Source organism: Protomyctophum bolini (assembly GCF_963924005.1).
Source record: "Protomyctophum bolini genome assembly, chromosome: 19".
NCBI lineage: Eukaryota > Metazoa > Chordata > Actinopteri > Myctophiformes > Myctophidae > Protomyctophum > Protomyctophum bolini.
In genome coordinates this window covers 31440649-31453148 of record NC_137880.1, presented here as the reverse complement: position 1 = coordinate 31453148, position 12500 = coordinate 31440649, and the positions used below count along the sequence as shown (strand labels likewise).

At 45.4% G+C, this 12500-nt stretch overlaps 1 protein-coding gene across 4 annotated transcripts in view; it reads right to left on the bottom strand.

Annotated features, from left to right (window-relative positions):
• enah (ENAH actin regulator) overlaps window positions 1–12500 on the bottom strand; it is a 132031-nt gene that overhangs the window by 44479 nt on the left and 75052 nt on the right. The window contains exon 1 of one of the 4 annotated variants that reach the window (XM_080790795.1): window positions 9559–9855. The exons of the other annotated variants lie outside the window; for them this stretch is intronic. Within the exon in view, the coding sequence (XP_080646921.1) occupies window positions 9559–9634 (76 nt within the window). The 5' untranslated portion in view covers window positions 9635–9855. Of the gene's footprint in view, window positions 1–9558; window positions 9856–12500 lie in introns of those variants that run through there. 4 annotated transcript variants of the gene reach the window in all.

Sequence of the window (12500 nt, the reverse complement as noted above, 5' to 3'; positions counted from 1 at the left end):
AGTGCTAGTGCTAGTGCCAGGATTAATGCGTCACTGTCATTGTTACACACATTAACCACTTTTCCACATCAGTAGGACTCTGTTTAGGGCATGCCAGACCCAGCTCATTAACACAACAAATCAGCCATTATCAAAAATACAAAAAAGTATTTATTTATTTAGGCCTCTTCACACTAGTTGAGCCCATGGGTTTACAGCTCTGTTTGTACCTAACTGAGCTTTCACACTTTGAATGGGGTAGGCCTATCCACACCCTCAGGTTAGGCTAGGTAAGGTAAACCCTGCACGCTAAAACCCTGGGGTTCAGGTCAGTTGTTTGATACTGGGTCAACACATACGAGCGTGAAGCAGAGTTAAGCTAGCCCTGGACTATCGGTAGCCTAGGGGCAGTGCAACACTAGCCCAGCTATAGGGCTTAGCGATGCAAGTGTGAAAAGCTTTAATTATGTCACATACTGTGAGGCTCTAGTTGGCCCTACAGTGGAAAGCAAACTGTGGATGAATGAGAGGATTGTCTCTGCCCGGTGTCGTCGGTAAACCGGAACAGTGTTTGAGGGCCAATATTCATGTATGCCGTTTCCCAGACAGCAAACCTCCTGGGGAGAGCTGTAGATCAATGGACGGTTCACAAGGTACTGCCGTGTGTGTGTGTGTGTGTGTGTGTGTTCTGAAAACCTCTTGACCTTTCATGGTTCTTCAGAATCAATCCTCCGTTATATAGCTCTATAGATAGAGCTATATAACGGAGGATTGATCGTCAACAGGAGGCTCTTTCAAAGACACACTTGATGAAACCATACTTCATGTCGCACTGTTTGATTACTGAACCCGGTAAAAACAACACAAATTTGTCTTGAATTCGACTTGAATTCAAGTGATAACAGCAAGCAGCAAGTGCTAGCAGGAGTTTCCAGACAATGGTGGAAGAAGTATTCATGCAGGCAGTCCAAGTGCAGAGAGCCAACTTAAGCGAGAGTACTGTAGTATCTCTTTTTCTGTACAGTATATGAAAGAAAGAAAGAAAGAAGTATAAAAGTAATAGTATAAAACAAAAAGGCCAGCATTTCCCAATTTCCTACTTAGAAGAACGCTGACTAGAACAACACACAGATACCCTCCTCTCCTATCCACCCTCCTCTCCTCTCCTATCCACCCTCCTCTCCTCTCCTATCCACCCTCCTCTGCACCCTCCTCTCCTCTCCTCTCCACCCTCCTCTCCTCTTCTATCCATCCCTCCTCTGTATCCTCCTCTCCTCTCCACCCTCCTCTCCTATCCACCCTCCTCTCCTCTCCTCTCCTCTCCTATCCACCCTCCTCTCCTCTCTTATCCACCCTCCTCTCCACCCTCCTCTGCCAGGAGCTGTAACTATATTACCGTCTGCTCTAATGAGTTTCATGAGTTAACGACGGAACACAGACACCCAGTCAAGCAGGACCACACCTTAGAGAACTGCCTTCAAATCCTATCAGCGCATCCCAGATCGATTAAATCATGCATCAACAAGTCGGCTGTACACTGTAGATGTATTCTGATTCAATTACAGGAAACCTGACTAAGAACAGATCGTTGCACTGTCAACAAGCAAGTCAACCAAGATCAAATTCATATTAAACTGAGCAAAACCCAGAACAAAATGTTTTAATTATCCGGGCAAGCTTATGAATATGAAACCGTTATTTAACATCTTTGAAACCAGCCTTCAGAAAATGTTCAATGAAGACGATCGGCAAGCTTAAAACGTGTGACAATGTGACACGTCGTGAGTTTGTAGATCTGTTTAAACAACTTGAAGATGGTTAAATACAAGGTAAAATATTGGTTAACTATGGTCTATAATACCACATATATTACTAGTAGTCACATACACTGACCAATAACTGATTTATTCACATATGACAGTACCAATCATATGTGTACTGTATATCTTATTTTTAGCATTACTGGCCTATCTCATCATGTGCTTCCTGGAAATGGCCTGTTTGAAGGAAATGCTACAGTATTGAGCAGTGAGATCACACAACAGCACTTTGGGAATTGGCCTGCATCCAGCAGGCCAATAAATACAGACAGACAGACGACAGACAGACAGACAGACAGACAAAAAGAGTGACGAATAAAGTGAGAGAGAAATCCACAAGGGAGTAGTTTTCACCTTGCTATATATACAGTATATACAGTAAAACGAGAGCATACAAATGTAACCGAATAGTCCCATAAGGGTCCCTTCGGTTACATCTGTACAAGTTACAAATGGATCCATTACATTTACAGTACATTTTGCTAGTGCTCTCCTGTCATGAAATCTGGTACTAAAACACACCTCAGGGAAGTGAGCCGTTAACTGATCCCAGGGCCGCTGCACACTCACGGCTGAGAATAGTTCACTACACAGCAAGGAGAGGAAGCCACGTGTCGCTCTCGGTGAAATGCCTAAAATGAATGTTTAACAATGTGACAAGATGCACATTAGGTGTCTCGTTAACAGATCCTGGCCCGTGTAACGAGGTCCTCTTGATCCGAGCATTAAGGAAGAGAGAATCGATCCCAAGTCATCAGAGCACATTTTCAGAACGCATTAAGGAAGAGAGAATCGATCCCAAGTCATCGGAACACATTTTCTTTGCAGGTTAAGCAAAGGCAGCTTAGGATGGTAGATTGTATTACACATATATACTGTATGTATATTGTATACAGGCACATAAACCATGAGAGCGCACACACACACACACACACACACACCTCCCGCCACAACCCCCACACCTCCATCAGTTACATACATGAAGGCTGTGAGAGTGTCGGTCTCTTCTGACAGCACACGTAGCTCCACAGTCCCTCTGCGGATGCATCAGAACCGTTCACGGGCCTCGACCCGACTGGCCCCCTGTTCGCCATCCCTCCCGGCCCCGTGACCCCGGCAGAGCGCTCCTGAGAGGCCGCGTACAGGACCATCTCTAAAAGTTTATATCTAGTTCCGATTACGTTTCCCCGATGTGGCTTCTTTGACGTATACTGTAGTCGTACCCCGCAAAAGAAGAAAGAATTGAAATGAGTCGATGTGTTTGTTTGTTTCTATTCCAGAGTGCATTTGAGCCTCTCCGCAGCCGTCCGTTTCCCTTTGTTTGGTTCTTCCTCTGTAATCCAAACCCACGGGTCGGTCCACATCCTCACTGAACACCGTCTGATGAAGACACAAGGCGGGTCGAGACGCCGGGCGCGGTCGTCCTTTGTTGCAGACTCTTCCAACCCATTATGGGATTGTAAGAATTGATAGGAAAATAGAGTAAGAGAGATAAGAGGTCTGAGGGCAGGAGGGAGGGAGGGGAGGGAGGGATAGAGGGGAGGCAGGGAGGGTGGGAGGGAGAGATAGAGGGGAGGGAGGGAGGGAGAGGATGGAGGGAGGGAGGCGGCTGGTGAGTGTAATGATGAGGGAGGGAGGGAGGGATAGAGAGGGCAGGATGGATAAAAGGAGAATGATGCCGATAGGAGGGAGGCGGGGACAGTGAGATGGAGCGAGGGAATTACAATGAGTGCTGGACGGATGGATATGGAGAGGAGAAAGAAACGAGAAGAAGAGAGGGAGAAAGGGACATATAGAGAGAGATAGCTGTGGTGTGTGACAGGATGTGGTTGCTGATAGGCTGGTCGGTACTTCCTGGATACAATCTATTATTCATGCACTGGAGACAGAGAAGGACAGAACACCACTGCCCTCTGTAGCAGAGAGAGAGAGAGAGAGAGAGAGAGAGAGAGAGAGAGAGAGAGTGTGTGTGTGTGTGTGTGTGTGTGTGTGAGAGAGTGTGAGTGTGAGTGTGAGTGTGAGTGTGAGTGTGTGTGTGTGTGTGTGTGTGTGTGTGTGTGTGTGTGTGTGTGTGTGTCAGTTGCATGTGTTGTGCACAACAATGTACTGCATGTTCTCTTATGTCTTCTCTAACTGAGAAGAGAGAGAAGAGGCAGATGGGTAGAGAGAGAGAGAGAGAAGAGATCAGGTATGTGGAAATTGAGAGACATAAAGAAGTAAACAGGGTCAAGGAGAAGGCATACAGTATATATCTTTCAGTCCGTTCATCTACTTTGTGGTCAGAATAAAAACAAGCTGTCATCAAACCTGGCACCTATTTACAGTGTGTCAACAGAAGTGTGGAGCTGCCCTTTAGGTCAAGGTAAGGTGTGTGTAGCAGCAGATGAGAGCATCATCTATTGTCAGCTCAGCCCACATCCGTTATATTTCCAGCCTGACAGACAGACAGACAGATGGGGAAGGGGTGTAAATACCATCACACTCCAGTGACTCCACATTCCTTGTCACACAGACAGACAGACGGACGGACTAGACAGACGGTCCGACAGTAAAGGCTTCCCAGTGAAGGAGGTTTAGGAGACATGGTAACCTTGCCTCCATGCTGTCAGTTAACCTCACTGTCAACCACTGTCCCGTTCCGCTAGATTTATGACACTTGGCAGAAAGTCCACCATGGTGACTAACTACATCTCTGACAGCTTAAAGCCTCGTGCCATATACTGTATGATGTCACGGATTCCGCCGACTGTTGCTGGGTAAATAAAAATAGCCACAGCTGTATATGATTGGCTAGGATTGGCCCAAGGATCCCCATACTGTAAATCTGAGAGTATATAGTATTACAGACCTGTAAGGTTCCATTTTTAACCACCTGAAGGAAACCCTTGGCTTAAAGTGTCCCTGGACCCAACTTCCAGAACCACTGGGCCGAAAGACCAGGAAGAGAGCACTTTGTTTAGTAAATACTGTGCCTTATATTCTAGGAGGTGGTTCCATTTCTCACTTTCTTTTAGAAACACTTTAAAATGTAGTATAGACCATCATTAACTATCCCTGCCTTGGCAATTACTGTACGCTGACTCCGAGAAACTAAAACGATTAACACTGATCTAAAGTAAACGGTACAGATGCCATACTGCACACACGCTCGCTAGAGAGATATATGAGAATATAGGAGCTAAATGTTTTATTTCAAATAGAGTTGGGCGTACCAGCTTGCTTTCACCACCCCCCCCCCCCCCCTCCTGTTTCATGCTGATGTCATCATTTTCCAGGGGAACTGTGGGTAACGCAGTTCTTTGAAGTGCAGTTAGACTCCCCTATCGATAACCATTACCTGAGATGGCCATCGTAAATGGACTGCTTGGCACACGCACGCCTGCTTCCTTTTCAGTCGCCGTCAATAGTTGTATCTCTCTCCTCATTTGTGTCAATCAATCACGGAAAACGTGTATGAAGATGCACGTTTTCCGTCTTGTCCGTCTATCTGTCTTTCCTTCTGTCTGTAGAGGGGTTATTTTAGGGTTGTATAGGAGACAGGAAGTCTGGAATGGAGCCTGCATGGGGGCAGCACGACTCCGCTCCCTGACCACCAGCCCACACCTCCGCGGGCACTTTGTCCTGCTGTCTTAGCTGCCCCTCTCCATCACCAAGACACACTGGATATTTGACCTAACTCCAAGAAATATGTGCGTGTGTGCGTGCGCGCGCATGTGTGCACAGGTCTACTTAAGATAGCTTTGAGTGACAGGAGACGATCCTGGAACCAGCTGCAGGCCACGGGGGATAAAGTGACAACATGACGCAAGCCGCCACTGTCCACTTAGAATAGTGTCACTCCTGCCCGGCAACAAGTGGCCTAGCCTATCATTTGGCCATGAACCGGCGGTGCCGACGCGTCACCCCACTGGGCCAAATAAGGCTCATGGTAAACATTGGAGTATTTTGGGGGTGCGATGGAGGAGGTAGTGGGGGGGGGGGGGGGTGAGACAAGACAAATGCTCCAGTTGGCTGTGCCAAAAATGAACTAAAATGATCCGCTCACCTCGGAATGAATATTAGCATGCTCTTTGAAATTATTCGGACAAAAACATATTTGAAAAAGTCTCCTATTAGATTAGATTAGATTCAATTTATTGTCACTGCACATAGTATACAAATACTTTGACAATGAAATGGGTTGTTTTCTCTAAAACACTTGATTATATAAATTATTATAGGGTTGTCCCGATCCGATCACGTGATTTTCAAATGATCAAGCAAAATAAATCCTAATCTGGACATCCGTAGTATCAATATTATATCCATGGCATGAACGGTATCGGCAGATACTCAAAATCAAATGATCGGAATAGGATCAGGAGCAAGAAAACCTGATTTCAGTGTGGCATTTTGTCTTGTATGTGTCTCAGGACAAAAATACATTGAGAAAGAAATAGCTCACACAAAGAAATGCTCCTCTGAAACATTTCTGTACTCTCAAATGTTTAGCTTTCCTTCTTTTATTTTCTCTGGCAGTAGTTATACTTAGAGCCATAGTTACATCTCTCACAATTTTCAATCACAACTCAACAGTATTAACAATGGAGTGTGTATGCTGCATGCGTTTGCGACTGTGCGTGCGTGTGCGTCATTGAATCAAATAATTACTTTTTTTTTTAGTTACTCCAAATAATTAGACTACGTTTTAGTCAAATTAGTCCAGGTTAATACTGTGCGTGAGTGATTGAAGTGAACAAAAAGCCATACAGTTCACTCTACCTTGGTCTTGAGAGGTGGAACAGTGCATGGCAGAGAAACGCAGGGGGAAGACCTCAGGCAGGATTTGAAGCAACAGAAGTGACCCTGAAGACAAGCAGCTTAACCACTGTGACTTTGATGTTAAACCACCCGGATCAATCCCCCCTCTGCTTGCAGCCATGTGTGTGCTACTGCTACTGACTGCCCTCGAGCAAGGCACTAGACCTGTTAAGTCATGCTTAAGTCCCTCTGGATTAGACTTTTAGCCAATGTGTCTAAAAGGTGAAAGGACAGAATTGTCAGTGCTGTTCGAAGGGAGGCTCCATGGTACACTCATTCCAGATCCCGTTATTATAATATAAACTATAATGAAAGAAAATACTAAAAAAAAATAAGAAAAAGAAAACAGATACTGAAACAACAAATAATGAAAAATATTTATATTCCTGTCCTCTAAAAGCAAGGCTAAGGGTAGGCGAAGAAATTAGAGAGAAAGCAAACAGCACTGTCTGGACCGTTCTTTATGCTACTACTGGATATCAGCATCTTACAGACCAATAACACTCCCTTGTGTTGTATATTACTGCATGACTCATCACAACCTCAAGAGAGGACAGTAAGATCCAGACACGCACTTGTTTGTGTCTGGGTCTTACTGTGGCATATAGACAAGACATGGAGTGTCTGAGTAAGTAATGAAGTGAGTGATGAAAAAAAGAAGTGACAGACAGAGTGACAGACTGTGAGGAGAAAAAGTGAAAGGGCATTCTGACGTCCTTCAGAGATTATCCACCACAATGGAATGAGTGGAAAAAGGAGGAGGAAGAAGTGTAGGTGCGTGGATCGAGGCAGGAGCCATGTACAGTACAAATGTTCCCTGTCAGCTCTCACATTCACAAACAGCACTGAATAACAACAAATGACTACAAGAAACTACAAGAAAGAAACACATGAATAACTGTGAAGGGGCATATTGCATTGTGTATAGTTTCAGATACATTTCACCAACATTTTCATCATAACACATTATTGATCACAAGATGACATCCATGGAAGTAAATGATGTCAGCTATCAGAAATAATGTCTGTTGAACTGTAAGTTCAGAATGTCCAATGAAGTCCAATTTTTGTGCCAATGCCCTTTCACTAGCAGGATGTATGAAGGTAGATGAGATTGTGGGGTAGTAATCTGGAAAAAGGTTTGACCTATAGCTCTTGCATTTTGTCATTATTTTCTCCTGAAAGTGCTGAGCATTGCTGGCTTGTCGTCACTAGGAGGAAACGCCATTGTGCCTTTCTCAGACCCATTACTACTACATCTAACAGAAAAGTGACTTCTCTTCGTTAAAGATCAAGCCACCATAGCAACTGTGGTCAAAGCTCCTTCCAACACTGTTGGCATTTGACAACCTTCCAGGACTGCTTAACCAATGAATTTACAGAAGCACTGAATGCTGCAGCCAATCGAGGGAAGATTCCATCAAGGCCTCCTGAACTTGTGGCTCGCCTTGAGGGATGGGGTGCATGTGTTTGGTCCGACGTACTAACAGTCCGGCATTAATCTGACACCCTACCCAAAACACAACCCTAAAACTATAGCCGCACAGAAGCCACTGGTTAGTTTTAACCTGCCACGGGTTCATTTTAACCTGCCACGCATGTCAGTAGCCACACGTGTGTTTTAACCCAGCCACGGGTTAGTTGTAACCGACCACGCATGTCGGAAGCGACGGTGTTGTCAGACTGTTAGTATGTCTAACCAATGTATGCACCCCATGTAAAAGCATAATGTGCGGGCACACACACACACACACACACACATGCACACACACAGCCAACTGGTCTATTAGATGCATCATTATGCACGCAATCAAACATCTAGTGATTAAATTCTTAACAGTACAAGCAGTATAGATACAGAGAGCCGTGATCAATCACTAGTCCACTACACTGCCCACCGGTTACAAACACGCCAATGTTTCCTTCATTCATTATCGAAGGTTGGCCCGGTGGACAGTAAGCTCAACCGTCTGGGCTCCTATAGGCTGCTGAGCCAGCCTGACGGTGTGCCGCGGGTTCGACTCCCGATCCCAACGGCCTGACGGTGTGCCGCGGGTTCGACTCCCGATCCCAACGGCCTGACGGTGTGCCGCGGGTTCCACTCCCGATCCCAACGGCCTGACGGTGTGCCGCGGGTTCCACTCCCGATCCCAACGGCCTTTGCCGCGTGTCTTCCCCCCCCATCTCTCTCCCCATTTCCTGTCAGACTACTTTCATCCCATCAATAAAGGCAGAAAAAGCCCAGAGAATATCTTTAAAAAAATCATTATCGAAGGTTTATCTTGGCACAAACTCAGTTACACAAAACAGAAGGTTACCGTAGTTTTAAATGTCTTTGTATTGATGTCTTCCACCATACCAAATATAGTCCTGACAAGTGGATAAACATATTCCTGCTTTCATTCCCCCTCACACTCCCACATCCTCCCGTTCAGGGTCATACAAATCACAAGGGGGGGAAAGTAAATAAAGATCAAATAAACACACACACACAAAACTAAAACAATATGTGAACAATGGTGCTGCCAGTAGACAGTAGACAATGAAAGCAACAATGCAGCATACTGTTTCTTTCAATTCCAATACAAGGATTTGTAGCCAAAATGTGGCAACTTAAAAACAACACAGCTAATGAAGGCCAAAAATGGTTGCACAAAACAAGGCAGAATGGATTCTGCCCTCCCTCAAACAAGGCTGTATTATGTAACCACCATGTTGTACGATTATACACATTAAAATACAGAGTGATAGTTTAACTTAAAATTATGCATAAAAGACCAAGGAGGGCTGCTGAAACGGATCAGTGTTAGAAAGAAAGAAATAGGTAAACAGACACACTCGCACAATAAATAAATAAACACACAAACACGCAACCAGACGTTTTGTGAATCTACACATGTCCTCCCACGCAAACAAGGCTGTCTAGGTCCACTCATGGATGTCATGCTCCACTACTCACTCCTCAGGATGATCTGAGTCCTGCTGATCTTCTGTGGCTCCCGGGGGAGGCAGCGGATTCGAGCTGCAGAAGGCATATCCGCAGACGCCTCGGTTAAGGGTGCCTCAAGGGGGCCTGTCTGTCTGAGGTACCGGAGGGCAGGACGATGGAGAGAAAATGTACCAGAACACTGAAGATGGGTGGTGTTTGCGCCGGGACCAGTGCTCTCTCTGTGTCTCTGTCTCTCTCTAACTCACTATCTACCAGCTGAGAGTCGTCATATTATTATTATTCCTTAGTCTCTCAGTCAGTGTTTTGGTCTCTGTCCTCATTTCTCCCTTTTCAACAACGCCTTAACAAAATCAGCCTCTCCGTTTACTCTGTCCTGTGCCGTGAACAGTCTGCCCCCCACCCCTCTCTCTTTCCCTGAATTTTCTCTGCCTTTCAACACACAAATACATTCTCCCTTTTCTTGTATTTAACTTCTCATCTTTATGTCATCATCTATTTATCCTATATGTGCTCTGGTGTTGCCATGTCTCTCACTCCCATTCTTGTCCTTCCCTCTGTCCTCGTTTATACTGAGGAGGACCAAGTCTGTCAGTTATAGCCAACTAGACCCTAGTTAGCTCATCAAGTAAACACTGAAGTCAGCCAGCCAGACAGACCGGGGGGTGTCAAAACATGATGCAAGTGTGGTCACGCGCCATCAAGTGTTGATGATATCCACCACATGCCATCCGAATATGGAGGGTGGCAAGGGCCAGTGTTGTACTCCTAAAGATCCCCCCCCTCCCCTCCCCAACTCCTTGCACTATACACACACCAGAGCACCAGAGCTGCAAAAACACACTCACTCTGGCTCAGGAATGAGGTATGTTTCAATGGGGCAAGGATGAAGTGTCATTGCATCGTGTCCTCCAACTCTCTCACTTGTTTCTCTCCTTCCCTCGCTCCCTTTCAACCCCCCCCCCCCCCTATATCTTTCTACTTCCTGTGGTCTCCTTGTATCTTACTCTCTCTCTCTCTCTCCAAATCTCTTTCAACAGTTTCTCATGCCCCCCGTCCTCCTCTCCGGTGTCCCAAGGCTAAACAACACACACCATGGTGGTGTCAGAGGGCCCATAAAAGCGTCCGCATACAGTACAGTACAGGAGGAATGTCCAGTCAGCCACTTACACATGTGTCTCTCTCTGTGGAGACACACAACACCAGCTCTGAGGTATAGAGGAGGTCTAGGAAACCAGACCTTGAGAATGTCAACTGTAAAATGTCACTCTAGCAAGGGTAACTTAATCCCAAAGAAAATATAGATCAAGATCTACAGTAGGCTCTATACTATATAAAGTTCAAGTCGTGTCGGTCTCTGAAGGGAGGAAGGAGAGCCTATTTCACCCATGCAATAATAACCGGTTATCTGTACAGCTTGGTCAATACATCGCTTTGCGGTGCATTATGATGTCATACAGCTGTTAACAGTCAGCACGATGGGCAGATATGCCCAAATATGGACACTGCGCAAATTGGTGTTGGCAACGGTTTGTGCTGTGTCTAATGTCATTATGCTGATATACAAGATCCCTGAGTGAGAACAATGCAAAGTGATATTATAGCCAAATATGGACATAGTGTGTGTGTGTGTGTGTGTGTGTGTGTGTGTGTGTGTGTGTGTGTGTGTGTGTGTGGGTGTGGGTGTGTGCGCGTGTGTGTGTGTGTGTGAGTGAGTGAGTGAGTGAGAGAGAAGGAAGGGTACGAGAGAGTGGGTGATGGAATGAACTCTCCATTGCAGTTAGAACTGCAGGTTCACTGCCAATCTTCCCCCGTAATCTCAGCCCGTAGCACTTGCCGTAGCACAGGAGCCTCGACCACCTTGCAGGCTTATGCAAAGGTTAAAATGTAATTTAGATAGTACGTTATTTAGACAGATGCCAGGTCATTATTGACATATAGTTATAATTTCAATGTACTGTACAGATTATAGATTTTCTTTGGATATTCTACTGTTCGGTTCTTGGTTTAGTTATGATCCTAGATGACTATTTCTATGCATTTGATCATGTATTACCAATGGTGCCATGTGTTGTTCTTGATTAAGAGTGTGTGTTAAAAACCTGCGCGCGGCACAACAAGTGACACGCTGTGAGCTTGTATATCTGCTACAAATACTGTCACTTGTACACGCATGAACGCATGCACGCACGCACGCATGCACTCTCTCTCTCTAACTGGCATGAACTCAACACACACAACCAGACCCAGATAGATGGAATGGAGTTCGAAAACTGACAAACAAAACAGGGGGTAAATATTTAGCACCAGCAGAGGTCCTGCCCCCTGTCCCGTCCGCCAAAAGATGAGGTCATCCGGCTACCAGCCACGAATCCCACTATTTGCCTGTCAACACGCAGTGTTTTTATAGCCTGTTAGCTATGGAGAAGACTCACACATCCAACACAAACCACACATGCTGGCCTAGGATATGCTTGTTTTGTTGACCCTGTTGGGACTGATGAAAAATGACTCCTTTGTTACAGGGTATTAGATGGTATGTGGGTTTACATCCATGGAAGCGTCGAGGGGGACACGGTCAAAGACGGACATTATACACACTGGGCTCAGGGGGCGCCTGCCGGGTCTGAAGTTACTTTTAGCTTTGCATTGCATGTTACACGTATCACAAGCCTGATAAACGTTTTCTCATAACATATCATTCAAATGATACATGACATTGATATGACATTGCAGGGTCATAGTCAGAGAACACTGATCATTTATGGATCTATCCATGTATCTGTATCTATCCATCAGTTGTTGCTCTACATCAGTGGTTCTCAACCCTTTCTGCATCAGGGCGTACTTGAACATCTTGAAAGCATTCGGCTGCCGAGTTAAGTGGTCAGATAGGTGGGCTGTGTGTATTTATAGAGCATGTTTATTTGAATGATCATGGTGTTAGCATTATG